This window comes from Anguilla anguilla, chromosome 5 (genome assembly GCF_013347855.1).
Source record: "Anguilla anguilla isolate fAngAng1 chromosome 5, fAngAng1.pri, whole genome shotgun sequence".
Classification (NCBI taxonomy): Eukaryota; Metazoa; Chordata; class Actinopteri; order Anguilliformes; family Anguillidae; genus Anguilla; species Anguilla anguilla.
The window spans coordinates 26,374,554-26,394,534 of NC_049205.1; the positions used below are offsets into that span (position 1 = coordinate 26,374,554).

General features: G+C 39.8%; 1 protein-coding gene across 4 annotated transcripts in view; it reads left to right on the forward strand.

Moving 5' to 3' along the window:
* The window catches only part of fnbp4 (formin binding protein 4), a 145,616-nt gene that overhangs the window by 45,293 nt on the left and 80,342 nt on the right, over positions 1-19,981 (forward strand). For 3 of the 4 annotated variants that reach the window (XM_035417758.1, XM_035417756.1, XM_035417759.1), the window contains exons 5-7: positions 482-629; positions 754-865; positions 4,056-4,397. In XM_035417758.1, coding sequence (XP_035273649.1) covers positions 482-629; positions 754-865; positions 4,056-4,397 — 602 coding nt within the window. The remainder of the gene's footprint in view (positions 1-481; positions 630-753; positions 866-4,055; positions 4,398-19,981) is intronic. The other variant, XM_035417757.1, reaches the window with a different exon arrangement.

Genomic DNA, 19,981 nt, shown 5'->3' on the forward strand with positions numbered 1-19,981 from the left:
AGTTATGTTTTTTTGTTTGACTTTGTGCCTCCCCCGTGGGCCCTCCCACTCACAGTTCTTTCTTTCCATCTTTGTCACCTTGTCCCCAGCTCGTCACCTAGCTCATGCCTCAATAGTGACCCTCACAACTATTTAATGGTGACACTGGTATGAAGTGAACAGGGATTGTTTCAGGAGTTAATTTTAATACTACTGCTTTGGGTGTCAAATCACTGCAAACTGTAGCAAATATTTTATTTATAACTTGTGAGAGAGCATGTATATGTTTGTCTTATGACCATATGTAATTAATTTAACTGGTTTCTCAATGGTTGGTGTCGTCCTTAGCTGCCTGGGCTTTTTGTATTTATTTATTTTTTATTAACCATCAGTTTCTATACTGACACTTTACCAACCACTTAAACTAAATATGGGAGAAGCCATGTCCACCCTGTTTGATGTGACCTGGTATGTCTGTGGTTGTGTATGTGCTTTGTTCTAGTGGGGGTGGAGATGGGAGACTGGCAGGAAGTGTGGGATGAGAACACTGGCTGTTACTACTATTGGAACACACAGACCAATGAGGTTGCCTGGCAGCTGCCTCACTATCTGGCCCACCAGGTGTTGGGCTTGCAGCAGTACATAGACAGGTAAGTTTTTTTTTTTTTTTTTTTTTTTACCGGCATAATTTTTGCATATGTACTTTTCACGGTAACATTGATACTATAAGAGGGATTTGACATTAACTTCATTGTATTTTTTTATTTATTGTAGTTCGGGTTTGCCAATTAATGGCAGCACCACACATCAGGGCTCTACAGTTTACCCTGAGCAGAGTCCTGTTGTTTCTGTTACTGCACCTATACCGAAGAGTGAGGGGAAAAAGGTTGGTTGCCCTTTGATTGTGGACTGTGCTTTACTCACATTTGATTATATTCTGTGGTTTACCCACAGTTTATGTACTCTGATTTACCTTCTGTTGATTGTATACTATGGTTCACCCTAAGTTGATTGTGGACTATGGTTTAGCCTCATTTCATTGTGTACTGAAGTTCTCAGTAAATTAACTATTTACAAATAAAGTTTAAGAAATCAAATAAAAAAAATTTCATATTACATTTTATATTATTACTGTATTTGAAGTGTGTTTAAAGTCCATTGTTAGGGATTATACATGCATGCATAGAATATTTAATTATCCACATGACTACATTTGTAATACGGCTTGCTTAATTTGCTTGAGCTAAGATATCCAACATTGTAACTTGTAACCTAATTTTGATATCAGTGTTTTTAATGACAGACCTAGATTGTTCAAGTTTGAATTAATGGGTTTATAGACAGTGTTTTTCATGTATGAATAACTTGGGATTTTAAATGTTTAAAATGTGTTTTTCTTCAGATTTTAGTTACACAACAGGCCAATGGAATTAGGCTACCTGTGGTTTTTAAATAACTTAAGGTAGATAAGATTTCAGACAATTTTAACTACCCCTTCACCTTTCTCCCACCCCCCATTTGAAAAATGATGGGATGGACTTCCAATTCCTCACTTTGCGCAGAGATTTTTCCAGCTATCTTGACAACGGCTGTTGTTAATCCTATGCTCAAAAAGGCTAATCATGACAATTCTATTAAGTAGTCACAGACCAATTTCAAACCTCTCTTTTTTGGTGAAGTTTTTGAAAAGATTGTTTTAAAATAACTTGGACAATTTCTAAATGACACCTAACCTTCTCAAAGTTCAAGTCAGGATTTCGGTCTTATCACAGTACAGAGACTGCTCTAAATAAAGTCGTCAGTGTCTTGCAGCTAACTGCAGAGGCTAGATACTTAACACTTTTGATTCCTTTAGATTTAACTGCTGTTTTTGATACAGTGGACCATAAAATCTTAATAAATCACCTTAAAAACAGAGTTGGACTATCGGGAACAGTTTCTCTTGATGAGTCTGAGTCAATGAAAGTCCGTGTAACTTGTGGTGTTCCACAAGGATCAATTCTTGTCCCTTTGCAGTTCTCGCTGTGCATGCTCCCACTCGGTGATATTATTTGTAGTAATGGTGTGTCTTTCCATAGTTATGCTGATGATACACAGCTGTCCATTAGTATTAAGCCTGGGGAAACCTCCATAGTTGGGGTTCTAACTTACTGAATGGCTGATATACAAAAGAAAACTGGTAGTCTGTTGTTTGGAATCTTTGGGTGATTTTAGACTCTAGAGCTAGGTATGAAATCACATTTAAAACCCATTACCAAAGTCTCAATCTTTCAGCCTAAAAATAATGGCTGTCCGAAACCGCAAACTGCCATGCTCCACACTACCGTGCTCAGGAATACGCACTCCAGGCAATGCTTGGGACTATGCACTCTGAACCATGGAAGTACAGTAGCACGGAAAAACAGTTAATTGAGTTGGATGCACTTTTTGACGACATCTGACCCATAACCTTTAACCTCGCTTAGAATTCTTTAATCGCGACCATTAAGTACATTGGTGCAAATGTCGCCTCGCAGTTTCCAACTGCTTTGCTAATGGCTATTTTGCTTCCTGCGACTTGGGTTACAACTGTGAATATCTAACAGATTGCAAGAAATGCTGGTAGGGATCGCCCTTTTTCATATTAACCTGAAATACACAGGAGACACAAGACGGGACACTTCTACAATATGATCTCAAGTATAAAGACAAGTTCCATCAATCTCTTTGGGATGGTCGATACACGCCCCTTAGACACTAAAACTAGTGCTGGGCGACCTCTGACATTTGCCGGCACAGAAAAAAATTGCTGAAGTACTGAAAAAACAATCAGGAGGATAACAAGGACATTTTTTTCTACATAACTAGGTACAGGTTGTTACCGATATTTCACCTATTTTATATGCAGTTGCAAATCTGTTAAGCAGTCTTTTCCTGTCTATCGAGTGAACCTGTACGATAGGTGCTCTCACTATCAGTAGTAGGCTATATATTACAGAAATATTCTGATATAACCTGTAAACCAGTAATATCAGCGACCTTTATGCAGCTAGCCACTTAAAATGAATTCTCCTTTTTGCTGCCAGAAGAGCAGTGGAAGGCAACGATACCTTGGAAAATATTAATCGTAGTTTGGGTAGCTTTCAGTTAACTGTCAACCCCATAATAAACAGTCAGGCAACAGATATGGAGCCTGTCATGTTTGTGGTGGCAGCTCCATAGGTGGGGGGTATATTTCCAATTGAATGGAGAGAAGATGGGCTGTGGTGAGCATAAGATGACAGTTTATTATTCAAAACGGGACCCGATCAGCACCAATGTAGTCAATATAGCTCGCTACACTCGTTAAAATTACATATGCTTAAACTAAAAAAAACAACTCATACTTTACATATTGCGTTATTCATTAACACTGTACCACTTAATTTATATACAAACTCCTCACTCTCTACCGTTTTCCCATGGCATAGTTTCCAATCCAAGACAGGCAGCGACCACACTACTGTCATCCGCCATTACCGTTGTTCTTGACAGTTTTCTCAAAAGGAATCATGGGATTGTTCCCAGTCGGAACATGCATGCATGGATGCACACTTAACATTTTGATAAAACGGAGTGCGCATCCAGATACTTTATCCATGTTCCGCACTACCACACTTCGATTTGTACTCACACTCCAAGATGGAGGCATGCTCGCTATGCGCACTCGGAGCATGGAAGTATGCGGTTTGGGACATAGCCATAGAGAATATGATCATTTTTATCACTTGTGGTTGCTGGGAAGTCCACAGTCCATGCTTTTAACTACACTAGACTGGACTACTGCAACTCCTTGTTTTCTGGCCTCCCCGGCTATATTATTTAACAATTTGTAGCTGATTCAAAATGCATTGGCCAGGATTTTTCTAGGACTAAAAAGTATGATCACGTTACCCTAGTACTCAATGCCTTGCACTGGTTTCCTGTTAGTTTCAGAATTGTTTTTAAAAATCTACTGTTGGTAGAAAAAATTTTGGTCATAAAATTTTATGGAGATGGTTGTAATTTATGCATTAAGATGTTTAGGACCTGAGTGTATAACTGAAGTCTCATCTCAGCAGGAGGTGATGGAAAGTGTTGTAGCCCTGACCTGTGAGAAGGAAGAGGAGAGAGGTGTGGCTGCCTCTCTCCTAGCTCCACTTATACCTGAAGAGGTGAAGGAAGCAGAAGAGATATGGAGGAAGAAGGTGCTTGGCCAGGTGGAAGAGGGGCCTGACAGCAGGCAGGATGTGGAGGGAGAAGGGGGCCACTGCCTTGGATCACCTTTTCCTGAAGACATGGAGTCTCATTCCCTGGGAACCCGGGGCAGTAGGACACAATCAGTGGAAAGCTCAGATGCAGAGGAAGAGGAAGCTGAGGAAGACACTATGGAGCTAGAGCTGGCACTGGAGAGGAAAAAGGTAAGGGATAAAATAAGTAATACTTTGCAATACTTAGATTAAAGTATAAAGTCTTCTCTAATATATTAGACGAAAGTATATAGTCTAGACTAATGTATTACCATTCCCTGCATCATCGTGTGATCCAAAATTTGGCCAAAACGCACCACACTTTATTGATTATATGGTTGAGGCCAAAAGTTTACATGCACCTAGACTAAAGACATTCAAACTCAATTTTCACAACTGCACAAATTTCATGTTACCATACATTTCCTGCGTTAAGTCAGTTAGGGAATCTACTTCATTTCCATAAGAGGTCACATTTCAAAATAATGGCTAAGAGACTGATTTATTTCAGCTCTTACTATATTAGATTTTCAGTGGGTCAAAAGTTTACACACACTTTGTTAGTATTTGGTGGCATTACCTTTTAATTGCTTAACTTTAATCAAACGCTTGGGGTAGCCTTCCACAAGCTTCTCACAACTTTGCTGGAATTTTTGCCTACTCCTCCTGACAGAACTGGTCTAACTGGAGGTTTGTGGGCCTCCTTGTTCGGACATGCTTTTTCAGTTCAGTCCACAAATTTTCTATGGGATTAAAGTCAGAGCTTTGTGATGGCCACTCCAATACTTTCACTTTGTCGTCTTTAGGCCATTTTGTTCCAACTTTGGAGGTATGCTTAGGATCACTGTCCTGCTGGAAGGCCCAATTGCGACCAAGTTTTAACTTTCTAGCTGATGTCTTGAGGTGTTGCTTCAGTATTTCTAGATAATCCTCCTTCCTCATTATGCCATCTATTTACTGAAGTGCACATGTCCCTTTTCCAGCAAAACACCCCCACAACATGATGCTGCCACCCCCATGCTTCACAGTTGGGATGGTGTTCTTCGGATTAAAAGCCCCACCCTTTTTCCTCCATACATAGCACTGATCTTTATGGCCAAACAGTTTTTGTTTCATCTGACCAGAGAACACTGTTCCAAAAGGCTAGGTCTTTGTCCTGGTGATCACCTGCAAACTTCATTCTGGCTTTTTTAACTACAGATACTTAGGTACCTGATGCCTCCAACTCCTTCACCAGTTCCTTTGTTGTTGTCTTGGAACCTTTTGGACCAAAGTTCCTTCATCCCTGGGAGTTAATTTGTGCCTCCTTCCTGAAGGATGTGTAGTCCCAAGATTTTTAATTTGCATACAATTCTTTGTACAGACTCTCGTGATTCCTTCAGTTGTTTGGAAATTGCTCCTAAGGAGGAACCAGACTTGTGGAGGTCCACAATTTTTTTTTTCTGAGGTTTAGGCTGAGTTGCTTGGATTTCCCCATGGTTTCAAGGGCAAAAAGGCAGTGGCTCTAAAGGTAGGCCCTTAAATACAGCCACAGGTGCCAATTAACTCCTAATTATGACAATTGGCCAATCACAAGCTTCTAAAAAGTCATTACATCAGTTTCTGGAATCGTCCAGACTGTTTAAAGAGACAGTCAACTTGGTGTATGTAAATTGTTAACCCACTGGAATTCTGATATAGTGAATTAAAGCTGAAATAAATCTGTCTCTAATCAATTGTTTTAAAACTACCTTTGATGTGAACAAGGTAGATGCCCTAATTCACTTGCCAAAAGAAATGTACGGTAAAATGAAATGTACAGAGTTGTGAAAAACTGAGTTTGAATATCTTTAACCTGGGTGTATGTAAACTTTTGTTCTCAACTGTATTAGCAGCAGCTATGCTAAATGAGGGGTATCCTATGTGGTCTCATCATTTTCAGTAAAGACTGCTTTGAGGATTGGGCTCAAGCTCCAAAGAACTTATCAGCACAATTTGGCAAGCTAGAGTGGGACCTCGGACGTGGTAGTTAGCTTGTTGTCAGCCTTGTTAGGGGTCCAAGCAGCGAAGCTGGTGAAACGCTATTGTATTTGTTAGAATTATTAGGGGTCCAAGCAGCGAAGCTGGTGGAACCCTATTGTATCTGTTAGGATTATTAGGGGTCCAAGCAGCGAAGCTGGTGGAACCCTATTGTATCTGTTAGGATTATTCTTATTATTATTAGGGGTCCAAGCAGCGAAGCTGGTGGAACCCTATTGTATCTGTTAGGATTATTATTATTAGGGGTCCAAGCAGCGAAGCTGGTGGAACCCTATTGTATCTGTTAGGATTATTATTATTAGGGGTCCAAGCAGCGAAGCTGGTGGAACCCTATTGTATCTGTTAGGATTATTAGGGGTCCAAGCAGCGAAGCTGGTGGAACCCTATTGTATCTGTTAGGATTATTATTCTTATTATTATTTTTTTCCGCTAAAAGTGTCTGAGGCTCAGCAACCGTAAGTCCTGGAGCAACCAAATTTGGCAGGTGGGTTCCTATGGGCCCCCACTACTCAGGCACTAAAAATCACGTATGTCAGCCAGATGGTGGCGCTATAACAAAGGGTAACGCGTACAAGGCCATAACTCCCACACCATAAGTTAGATCAACACAAAACTTCATCGACATATGCATCTGAACGTGCTCTACAACTTTGCCATTGGCCCCACCTATGTCCGCCATATTGTTTGCCCGCCATTTAGACTTTTTAGTTGGGGCGTGGCAGTTTTCTCCGCTAAAATGTCTGAGGCTCAGCAACCATAAATTGTAGACCAACCAAATTTGGCAGGTGGGTTCCTATGGCCCCCCACTACTCAGGCACTAAAATTCACCTATGTTGGCCAGATGGTGGCGCTATAACACGAAGGTCATACTTTACAAGGCCATAACTCCCACACCGTAAGTCAGATCAACACAAAATTTCATCGACTGATGCATCTGAATGTGCTCTACAACTTTCCTATTGGGAGCACCTATGTCCGCCATATGGTTTGCACACCATTTGGACTTTTTCATTAGGTGGGGTGCGGAAAAGCTGGAGCTCCAAATCCAAACGATTACGACGTCGAGTAAACTTCTTTACGGCAAGCGACAACCATGGCGACGCAAGTAATCCGACACCGTAGGGTCTAGTTTTTATCAGTGAAAGGGCGGTCTTACACTGCCACCTAGCGTGCATGCTAGGATAGGCTACCAAAAGTAAAAGATTTCTGAGAGGATGAATAATTACTTTTCTTTGGCATGGATCCATTTGAAGACAGTATCGGGTGAGTTCGTTAAGTCTTTGAGTCTGTCATTACGCTGAGAAACAGCTAAACCATTTTATTTATAGGTTCTGAGTTTCTGTGCAAACGCGCGAAAACACGCTGGTCTAATGAAACAATGACGGTAGCCTAATACATATTTTGTCCGCTTCGTTCCGTTGCTACCATAACATAATGACCTACAGCTGCAGTTTCTCGCTGGATTTACTAATATTGAATATAAACAAAAGACGCAATTTATGCTGTAAATCGTGCTCTCAATTTAATCTCTAAATCGACTGTAAGCTTAGGGTTGTAACTACGTAGTTGTTTCGTAGATGACTTAACTTGTCTTAAATATTGCCGTAGGGTCTAGTTTTTATCAGTGAGGTGACGGTCTGACCGTCGGGAAGCATTGGAAGACAGGGTCGGGAGAGATCGTTTAATTTTTAAATCTGTCATTATGCTGAGAAATAGCTAAACCATTTTATTGATAGGTTCTGAGTTTCTGTGCAAACGCGCGAAAACACGCTGGTATAATGCAACAATGACGGTAGCCTCATAGTCCGCTTCGTTCCGTTGCTACCATAACATAACGACCCACAGCTGCAGTTTCTCGCTGCATTTACTAATATTGAATATAAACAAAAGACGCAATTCATGCTGTAAATCGTATCCTCAATTTAATCTCTAAATCGACTGTAAGCTTAGGGTTGTGGTATAATAAAACAATGACGGTAATACATATATAGTCCGCTTCGTTCCGTTGCTAACATAACGACATACAGCTGCAGTTTCTCGCTGCATTTACTAATATTGAATATAAACAAAAGACGCAATTCATGCTGTAAATCGTATCCTCAATTTAATCTCTAAATCGACTGTAAGCTTAGGGTTGTGGTATAATAAAACAATGACGGTAATACATATATAGTCCGCTTCGTTCCGTTGCTACCATAACATAACGACCTACAGCTGCAGTTTCTCGCTGCAATTACTAATATTGAATGTAAACAAAAGACGCAATTTATGCTGTAGTCTGCCAGTGTCTAAATAAATAATACGGTCCATTTGAAGACAATATCGGGTGAGTTCGTTTAGTCTTTAAATCCGTCATTGTGCTGAGAGAAATCGTATTCTCAATTTAATCTCTACATTGACTGTAAGCTTAGGGTTGTAACTAGGTAGTTGTTCCGTAGGTGACTTAGTCTTAACTCGTCTTAACTATTGCCTGAATGTTTTCATAGACTGCGTTGTTGCTGTTCTTGTTTGTGTTAGCGTTAATCAGTTTTACCTACTGGGTCCAAGTTGAACTATGCGGTTGTTCCCTGCACTTGGAGCGGTATTTCTCTCTAGGGTTTTCGGCACACTTATTCCTGGTTATGGTTATACACTTTGTTGTACGTCGCTCTGGATACGAGCGTCTGCCAAATGCCTGTAATGTAATGTAATGCAATATTCCGTAGCAACAAGATAAACCCGACATTAGCCCTAAAATATGCCAATACAGCAGTGAAAACGCTGCTCACTGAATAACGAAATAAACGAGACAATTTTGTTTTTTTCCCTTATACTATGTCATTCTAAAGTCAATATATGGGACTAAACATTTAATAAATATACAATCTTACCATCGGTTTTACGCGTAGAGATGTCCTTTTTGCGAATGAGAGGTCATATATTGTCTTGAACAATCCGTTGGCGAAATATACGCGCATTTTTGATCACTGGGTAGGCTACCTTCAAAAATAGCTGTGCGTAATACCACACCTGTTGCTTTGGCTTGATTGACAATTCATTTATTCAGTAGGTGAGATTATAAGCTTTCTAACGATGTATAACATGTCTGATTTAGCTTTTGAAATAGCGTTTTATAGGTCAGCGTAACCGAAAATTTTCTCATCTGCCAATGTCTACATAAATAAAACGGTAGGCTTCTTTGCCCGCAGCACGCAATTCGCGAGTTGATATTCAGTCTTTCTTCCGTTTTTTCTCAATGTCGTATTTATTATTTGAAATGTGCATTCATGTGTTATTATTCTATCTGTCTCTGTGGCGCTCTGAAATGTGCATTCTCTGCTAAGCTGAGCAATGGATTGGAATATGTGTCTGACGTAGTATTGCACGGTATACCAAAACTTCAGCACTTTCTCGGTACTTAAAAACATTTCAAAAAAATTAAAAATAAACGGTTCGGTATTAGAATATTCCGACGTTCGGTAGTTTTGAGTTAAATGTAAAAGCCACAGAAAATTGTCTCCCGCATTACTGATTGAGAGGATGAAAAGTGTAATTTGTCAGAATCTTCGCTAGATGGCAGTAGCAACTAAGGTTGCCAAGTGAGGTGACTTGTGCTTGTGCACTCAGCTCTTTGATTCAGCGCAAGCTTTGACTTAGTTCACTTCAGTAGCAATAGGTGTTCCAATTTGGAAATATTTTATTATAGATAGATGCTGTATTGTTATTAAAATATGCTGTTTTTAAATCTATTTAAAGGTGAAAGACCTGTTTTAAAGATTATTTAGTTTACAACTGTTCAATTTTTGAAATATATATATGTTTTTCTATTGTTCAGTGTTGTAACACTATAGGCCTATGCATATTAATATGTTGAAGAGGCTTCAACTTAAAGGTTGTTAATAAACCATGAATTAGAAAATGAGGTCAACCCTTGTGGACATTATGTTTCTGATCTATTAAGGTAATTTCAGTATCGTTAGGTACCGAGTATCTAATTAGCATCGTTTAAGTTTCAAATATCATTTCAGTATTGAGTATCGTAATACTAAACCTGGTATCACTATCAAAGTCAAAATTTTGGTATCGTGACAACACTAGAGTGACGCCTTTTTTAGTTGTGGCGCAGAAACGCTGCAGCTGTGCATACACGCCGGACCATCTAAGTGTTACGACATGCCATCTAAGTGTTACGACATAGTAAAGGCCTTGACGGGAAGCGGCCCGGACACATCCATGGCGACGTAACTAAGTCATCCGACAGCGTCTCTTAGCTCAAAATTGGCCGCAAGTCATCAATATTTTATACGATCATCGTGATATTCAGTACATATGTTGGGTGAAGGCATATGATCATGAGGACAAAGCCATTTTAAAATCGCTCCATAGGGGGCGCGATGGTGCCAATGCTTGGACCCCTCCCAACGCCGCTTGCGGCTTTAATTCTTATTATTATTTTTCTCCGCTAAAAGTGTCTGAGGCTCAGCAACCATAAGTCCTGGAGCAACCAAATTTGGCAGGTCGGTTCCTATGGGCCCCCACTACTCAGGCACTAAAAACCACGTACGTCGGCCAGATGGTGGCGCTATAACAAAGGGTTTTGCGTAACAGGCCATAACTCCCACACCATAAGTTAGATCAACACAAAACTTTATAGATATATGCCTCTGAACGTGCTCTATACTTTTGCCATTGGGACTACCCGTGTCCGCCATATTGTTTTCCCGCCATTTTAACTGTATCGTTGGGGCGTGGCAGCTTTCTCCGCTAAAATGTCTGAGGCTCAGCAACCATAAGTCCTAGAGCAACCAAATTTGGCAGGTGGGTTCCTATGGCCCCCCACTACTCAAGCACTAAAAATCACCTATGTCGGCCTGATGGTGGCGCTATAACAAAGGATCATACTTTAAAAGGTCATAACTCCCACATCGTAAGTCTGATCAACACAAAACTTCATCGACTGATGCATCTGACTGTGCTCTACAACTTTTCTATTGGGAGCACCTATGTCCGCCGTATGGTTTGCACACCATTTGGACTTCTTCATTAGGTGGGGTGCGGAAAAGCTGGAGCTCCAAATCTAAACGGTTACGACATCGAGTAAACTTCTTTACGGCAAGGGACAACCATGGCGACGCAAGTAATCCGACACCGTAGGGTCTAGTTTTTAGCAGTGAAAGCACGGTCTGACAGTGCCACCTAGCGTACATGCTAGGATAGGCTACCCAAAGTTTTTCAGTGAAACCTTTCTGAGAGGACGAATAATTACTTTTCTTTGGCATGGATCCATTTGAAGACAGTATCGGGTGAGTTCGTTAAGTCTTTAAATCTGTCATTTTGGTGAGAAAAAGCTAAACCATTTTATTGGTAGTTTTAGAGTTTCTGTGCAAACGCGCGAAAACACGCTGGTATAATAAAACAATGACGGTAATACATAGTCCGCTTCGTTCCGTTGCTACCATAACATAACAGACTATCTTGTGTCTACAGCTGCAGTTTCTCGCTGCAATTTCTAACATTGAATATTCACAAAAGACGCAATTTATACTGTACTCTGCCAATGTCTACATAAATAATACGCTACGGTAAAGCTTTGAGAGGATGAATCGTTACTTTTCTTTGACATGGATCCATTTGAAGACAATAACAGGTGAGTTCGTTTACTCTTTAAATCCGTTATTATGCTGAGAAACAGCTAAACCATTTTATTTATGGGTTCTGAGTTTCTGTGCAAACGCGCGAAAACACGCTGGTATAATGAAATAATAACGGTAGCCTAATACATATATAGTCCGCTTCGTTCCGTTGCTACCATCACATAACGACCTAGAGCTGCAGTTTCTCGCTGCAATTACTAATATTGAATATAAACAAAAGACGCAATTTATGCTGTAGTCTGCCAATGTCTAGATAAATAATACGGTCCGTTTGAAGACAATATCGGGTGAGTTCGTTTAGTCTTTAAATCCGTCATTATGCTGAGAGAAATCGTATTCTCAATTTAATCTCTAAATTGACTGTAAATTTAGGGTTGTAACTATGTAGTTGTTTCGTAGGTGACTTAACTCGTCTTAACTATTGCTTGTATTTGTGCATGGACTGCGTTGTTGCTGTTCTTGTCTGTGTTAGTGTTAATCAGACACATTTTGTTGTACATCGCTCTGGATAAGAGCGTCTGCCAAATGCCTGTAATGTAATGCAATATTCCGTAGCAACAAGATGAACCCGACATTAGCCCTAAAATATGCCAATACAGCAGTGAAAACGCTGCTAACTGAATGACGCAATAAGAGAGACTAACTTTTTTTTTTTAATTACCACGTCATTCTACAGTCAATATCTGGGACTACACATTGAATATATATACAATCTTACCATTGGTTTTACGCGTAGAGATGTCCCTTTTGCGAATGAGTGGCCATATATTGTCTTGGATAATCCGTTTGTGAAATGTCGGATTTTTTCAAAAATAGCTGTGCGTAATACCACACCTGTTGCGTACGGCGTTGTCGTTCTTCTTAGTCCAATTTGGCTTGATTGACAGTTCATTTATTCAGTAGGTGAGATTATAAGCTTTCTAACGATGTATAACATGTCTGATTTTGCTTTTGGAATAGCGTTTTATAGGTCAGCGTTACTGAAACTCTTCTCATCTGCCAATGTCTAAATAAATAAATTAAACGGTAGGCTTCTTTGCGAGCAGCACGCAATTCGCGAGTTGATATTCAGTCTTTCTTCCGTTTTCTCTCAATGTCGTATTTATTATTTGAAATGTGCATTCATGTGTTATTATTCTATCTGTCTCTGTGGCGCTCTGAAATGTGCATTCTCTGCTAAGCTGAGCAATGGATTGGAATATGTGTCTGAGGTAGTGTTGCACGGAATATAAAAACTTCAGCACTGTCTCGGTACTTAAAAAAAAAAAAAAAAAACGGTTTCGTATTTGAATTTTCCGACGTTCGGTAGTTCTGCGTCAAATGTAAAAGCCAGGGAAATGTGTCTCCCGCATTACTGATTTAGAGGATGAAAAGTGTAGTTTGTCAGAATCTTCGCTAGATGGCAGTAGCAACTAAGGTTGCCAAGTGAGGTGACCTGCGCTTGTGCATTCTCTTTCCTGATACAGCGCAAGCTTTGACTCAGTTCACTTCAGTAGCAATAGGTGTTCCAATTTGGAAATATTTTCTTATAGATAGATGCTGTATTGTTATTACAATATGCTGTTTTTAAATCTATTTAAAGGTTAAAGACCTGTTTTAAAGATTATTTAGTTTACAACTGTTCAATTTCAGAAATATATTTAACATATTTCTCCATTGTTCAGTGTTGTAACACTATACTGCCCTACAAAGCATAACTGCAGTAACTACGCAAAGGGTAAAACTGAGAAAAATGGCTTTAAAGTGTTTTAACTGGCCAGCCAAATGGGTTATAGGTATATCAGTGATATTGCACTAATTGTACATGTATTCATGAGGTAATTTTTATGCCCAAAAACCATGACGGCTGTTTTGACCTTTGACCCCAAAAATGTAGTTACTGCACTCTGCCTTTGCATTGCCTTAAATGGTTCTAAGAGCAATGCAAAAGCAAAGTGCAGTAACTACAATGTTGTTGTTTTCTTTCAGCTTTTACATTTTGTTTTTCTTTTGTTATAATTGTATTTAACAGTATTTAACAACTCTACTTATGGATTTGTGCATGTTTAATTAAGTCTGGACAAATTGAGAAGTTTAGATGTCATATGTTAGTCTTAATATCATTTCATTTCACTTTTTTACTTATTCACCTATCTAGATAATAATTTTCCTATAAATTAAACTTCGCATCATCTTCATTTTCATCATCGTTGTCACCGCCACCACTGTTGTTGCCTTGATGACAATCACATTAATAATTTCCATTATTCTTGTCTTTACTATTTAACACAATTAATAAATACAAGGCTACGCTGAATCACAGTTAAATTTGTTTATTATATTACATGTTTTAAACAGCGGCGACTGGTGAGCTGAAAATTGGTGGGGCGCAAAACTTTCCTTTAAACTAATCATTGATCTGAAACTGTATTAATTAATTTTCAGTGATTAACAAGCATGCAAACGATCTGACTAATCAATTGAAAAGTGACACACAGCTTCTTCGCATTGTGTTAGGGAGCTTAAATGATAAATGCGATTTAGAAAAATCAGTTTTAAACACTAAGCAGTGGCAGAAACTTCCCCTGATTTTCCCCTGAGTAGCAATATAATTAATCCACAAAATAGGCTACTCAATACTATCATATATAGCCAGCTCTCCCCAAATAGGCAGTTTTAGTGAGTAGCCTAGGCCTTATAGTCTACATTTATTTTCATTTGCAGTATGAAATTGTGCACATTTTAATCAACATTATTTGCGGATACATGCACTTCTTTCTCCGCGCTCGTATTCATGGCAAATATCCGCAATTCGTAGGCTAGATTGTAAACAATCTTTAAGTGCATGACATGGCATCGGCGATGATGTGAATTTACAGATGATGTTACAGCTTTCAGGGAGTAGGTAAGCTAACGCTAGCTAACTAAACATCGCCTGTCACTCAGCATATATAGCGAGGCTGACAGGTATTTTATAATGTGATTGCTAGTTTCTCAACGCTTAATGTCATCGTTACTTAGCCTACCTGGGTATTTTCTTTTTAAGGCCAGATCCACCATCCTCTTTCCCCTGGATAGTGCCATCTCAAACAGAGTTGTTGTGTGAGGTTAGATGGGTGAAATCGGCTGGTGGTAGAATCCCAAAGCAGCTGCGTGAGGTAGGCTAACTTAGATGGGTAAAGCGTGAAATTGGCCGGTAGGATCCCAAAGCAGACCGCAGTTCAAAATTGAACTCTGAAACTTTGTCACAAGATAAAACAGATATCAAGAAGTTCATTTTTAGTTATAACTCAATTTCGACCAAAAATGTAGTTACTGCGGTTAGCCTTTGGACGGCAGTATAGGCCTATGCATATTCATATGTTGCAGAGGCTTCAACTTAAAGGTTGTTAATGAACCAGGTTGTTCATAAACCATGAATTTGAAAATGAGGTCAGCCCTTGTGGACATTACGTTCCTGATCTATTAAGGTAATTTCAGTATCGTTAGGTACCGAGTATTTTATCAGTATCGAGTATCGTGATACTAAACCTGGTATCGGTATCAAAGTCAAAATTTTGGTATTGTGACAACACTAGTGTGGCGCTTTTTTTAGTTGCGGCAGGGAAGCGCTGCAGCTGTACATACACGCTCGGCCATCTAAGTGTTACGACATGCCATCTAAATGTTACGACATAGTCAAGGCCTTGACGGGAAGCTGTCAGGACACATCCATGGCGACGCAACTAAGTCATCAGCCAGCGTCTCAGCACAAAATTGGCCATAAGTCATCTATTTTTTATACGATCATCACAATATTCAGTACATATGTTGGGTGAAGGCGTATGACCATGAGGACACAGCCATTTTAAAATCGCTCCATAGGGGGCGCGATGGTGCCAATGCTTGGACCCCTCCCAACGCCGCTTGCGGCTTTAATTAGGGGTCCAAGCAGCGAAGCTGGTGGAACCCTATTGTATCTGTTAGGATTATTAGGGGTCCAAGCAGCGAAGCTGGTGGAACCCTATTGTATCTGTTAGGATTATTATTATTATTATTTTTCTCCGCTAAAAGTGTCTGAGGCTCAGCAACCATAAGTCCTGGAGCAACCAAATTTGGCAGGTCGGTTCCTATGGGCCCCCACTACTCAGGCACTAAAAACCACGTACGTCGGCCAGATGGTGGCGCTATAACAAAGGGTTTTGCGTAACAGGCCATAACTCCCACACCATAAGTTAGATCAACACAAAACTTTATAGATATATGCCTCTGAACGTGCTCTATACTTTTGCCATTGGGACTACCTGTGTCCGCCATATTGTTTTCCCGCCATTTTAACTGTATCGTTGGGGCGTGGCAGCTTTCTCCGCTAAAATGTCTGATGCTCAGCAACCATAAGTCCTAGAGCAACCAAATTTGGCAGGTGGGTTCCTATGGCCCCCCACTACTCAAGCACTAAAAATCACCTATGTCGGCCTGATGGTGGCGCTATAACAAAGGATCATACTTTAAAAGGTCATAACTCCCACATCGTAAGTCTGATCAACACAAAACTTCATCGACTGATGCATCTGACTGTGCTCTACAACTTTTCTATTGGGAGCACCTATGTCCGCCGTATGGTTTGCACACCATTTGGCCTTTTTCATTAGGTGGGGTGCGGAAAAGCCGGAGCTCCAAATCTAAACGGTTACGACATCGAGTAAACTTCTTTACGGCAAGCGACAACCATGGCGACGCAAGTAATCCGACATCGCAGGTCTAGTTTTTATCAGTGAAAAGACGGTCTGACAGTGCCACCTAGCGTGCATGCTAGGATAGGCTACCCAAAGTTTTTCAGTAAAACCTTTCTGAGAGGACGAATAATTACTTTTCTTTGGCATGGATCCATTTGAAGACAGTATCGGGTGAGTTCGTTAAGTCTTTAAATCTGTCATTATGGTGAGAAAAAGCTAAACCATTTTAATGGTAGTTTTTGAGTTTCTGTGCAAACGCGCGAAAACACGCTGGTATAATAAAACAATGACGGTAATACATACATAGTCCGCTTCGTTCCGTTGCTACCATAACATAACAGACTATCTTGTGTCTACAGCTGCAGTTTCTCGCTGCAATTTCTAACATTGAATATTCACAAAAGACGCAATTTATACTGTACTCTGCCAATGTCTACATAAATAATACGCTACGGTAAAGCTTTGAGAGGATGAATCATTACTTTTCTTTGACATGGATCCATTTGAAGACAATAACAGGTGAGTTCGTTTACTCTTTAAATCCGTCATTATGCTGAGAAACAGCTAAACCATTTTATTTATGGGTTCTGAGTTTCTGTGCAAACGCGCGAAAACACGCTGGTATAATGAAATAATAACGGTAGCCTAATACATATATAGTCCGCTTCGTTCCGTTGCTACCATAACATAACGACCTACAGCTGCAGTTTCTCACTGCAATTACTAATATTGAATATAAACAAAAGACGCAATTTATGCTGTGGTCTGCCAATGTCAAAATAAATAATACGGTCAATTTGAAGACAATATCGAGTGAGTTCGTTTAGTCTTTAAATCCGTCATTATGCTGAGAGAAATCGTATTCTCAATTTAATCTCTAAATTGACTGTAAGCTTAGGGTTGTAACTAGGTAGTTGTTTCGTAGGTGACTTAGTTTTAACTCGTCTTAACTATTGCTTGATTTTTTTCATAGACTGCGTTGTTGCTGTTCTTGTCTGTGTTAGTGTTAATCAGTGTAACCTACAGGGTTTAAGTTGAACAATGCGGTTGTTCCCTGCACTTAGAACGGTAGGCTACTGCCCTCTAGGGTTTTCGACACACTTGTTCCTGGTTATGGTTATACATTTTGTTGTACATCGCTCTGGATAAGAGCGTCTGCCAAATGCCTGTAATGTAATGCAATAATCCGTAGCAACAAGATGAACCCGACATTAGCCCTAAAATATGCCAATACAGCAGTGAAAACGCTGCTAACTGAATGACGAAATAAGCGAGACTAACTTTTTTAAAAAAATTACCACGTCATTCTACAGTCAATATCTGGGACTAAACATTGAATAAATATACAATATTACCATTGGTTTTACGCGTAGAGATGTCCCTTTTGCGAATGAGTGGCCATATATTGTCTTGGATAATCCGTTTGTGAAATGTCGGATTTTTTCAAAAATAGCTGTGCGTAATACCACACCTGTTGCGTACGGCGTTGTCGTTCTTCTTAGTCCAATTTGGCTTGATTGACAGTTCATTTATTCAGTAGGTGAGATTATAAGCTTTCTAACGATGTATAACATGTCTGATTTTGGTTTTTGAATAGCGTTTTATAGGTCAGCGTTACTAAAACTCTTCTCATCTGCCAATGTCTAAATAAATAAATAAAACGGTAGGCTTATTTGCGAGCAGCACAAAATTCGCGAGTTGATATTCAGTCTTTCTTCCGTTTTTTCTCAATGTCGTATTTATTATTTGAAATGTGCATTCATGTGTTATTATTCTATCTGTCTCTGTGGCGCTCTGAAATGTGCATTCTCTGCTAAGCTGAGCAATGGATTGGAATATGTGTCTGACGTAGTGTTGCACGGTATACCAAAACTTCAGCACTTTCTCGGTACTTAAAAAAAAAAAAAAAAAAAAACGGTTTCGTATTTGAATTTTCCAACGTTCGGTAGTTCTGCCTCAAATGTAAAAGCCAGGGAAATGTGTCTCCCGCATTACTGATTTAGAGGATGAAAAGTGTAGTTTGTCAGAATCTTCGCTAGATGGCAGTAGCAACTAAGGTTGCCAAGTGAGGTGACCTGCGCTTGTACATTCACTTCCCTGATACAGCGCAAGCTTTGACTCAGTTCACTTCAGTAGCAATAGGTGTTCCAATTTGGAAATATTTTATTATAGATAGATGCTGTATTGTTATTAAAATATGCTGTTTTTAAATCTATTTAAAGGTGAAAGACCTGTTTTAAAGATTATTTACTTTACAACTGTTAAATTTTTGAAATATATTTAACATATTTTTCTGTTGTTCAGTGTTGTAACACTATAGGCCTATGCATATTAATATGTTGACGAGACTTCAACTTACAGGTTGTTAATGAACCAGGTTGTTAATAAACCATGAATTCGAAAATGAGGTCAACCCTTGTGGACATTACGTTTCTGATCTATTAAGGTAATTTTAGTATCGTTAGCTACCGAGTATCGAATTAGCACCGTTTAAGTTTCAAGTATCATTTCAGTATTGAGTATCGTAATACTAAACGTGGTATCAGTATCAAAGTCAAAATTTCGGTATCGTGACAACACTAGTGTGACGCCTTTTTTAGTTGCGGCGCAGAAACACTGCAGCTGTGCATGCACACCGGACCATGTAAGTGTTATGACATGCCATCTAAGTGTTACGACATAGTAAAGGCCTTGACGGGAAGCGGCCAGGACACATCCATGGCGACGTAACTAAGTCATCCGACAGCGTCTCTTTGCTCAAAATTGGCCATAAGTCATCAATATATCATACGATCATCGTGATATTCAGTAGATATGTTGGGTGAAGGCATATGATCATGAGGACAAAGCCATGTTAAAATCGCTCCATAGGGGGCGCGATGCTGCCACTGCTTGGACCCCTTCCAACGCCGCTTGCGGCTTTAATTATTCTTATTATTTTTCTCCGCTAAAAGTGTCTGAGGCTCAGCAACCATAAGTCCTGGAGCAACCAAATTTGGCAGGTGGGTTTCTATGTGCCCCCACTACTCAGGCACTAAAAATCACGTGCGTCGGCCAGATGGTGGCGCTATAACAAAGGGTTTTGCGTAAAATGCCATAACTCCCACACCATAAGTCCGATCAACACAAAACTTCATCAACATATGCATGTGAACGTGCTCTATACCTTTGCCATTGGGACCACCTGTGTCCACCATATTGTTTGCCCGCCATTTTGACTTTTTTGTTGGGGTGTGGCAGTTTTCTCCGCTAAAATGTCTGAGGCTCAGCAACCATAAGTTGTAGACCAACCAAATTTGGTAGGTGCGTTCCTGTGGCCCCCCACTACTCAGGCACTAAAAATCACCCATGTCGGCCAGATGGTGGCGCTATAACAAAGGATTATAATTTAAAAGGTCATAACTCCCAC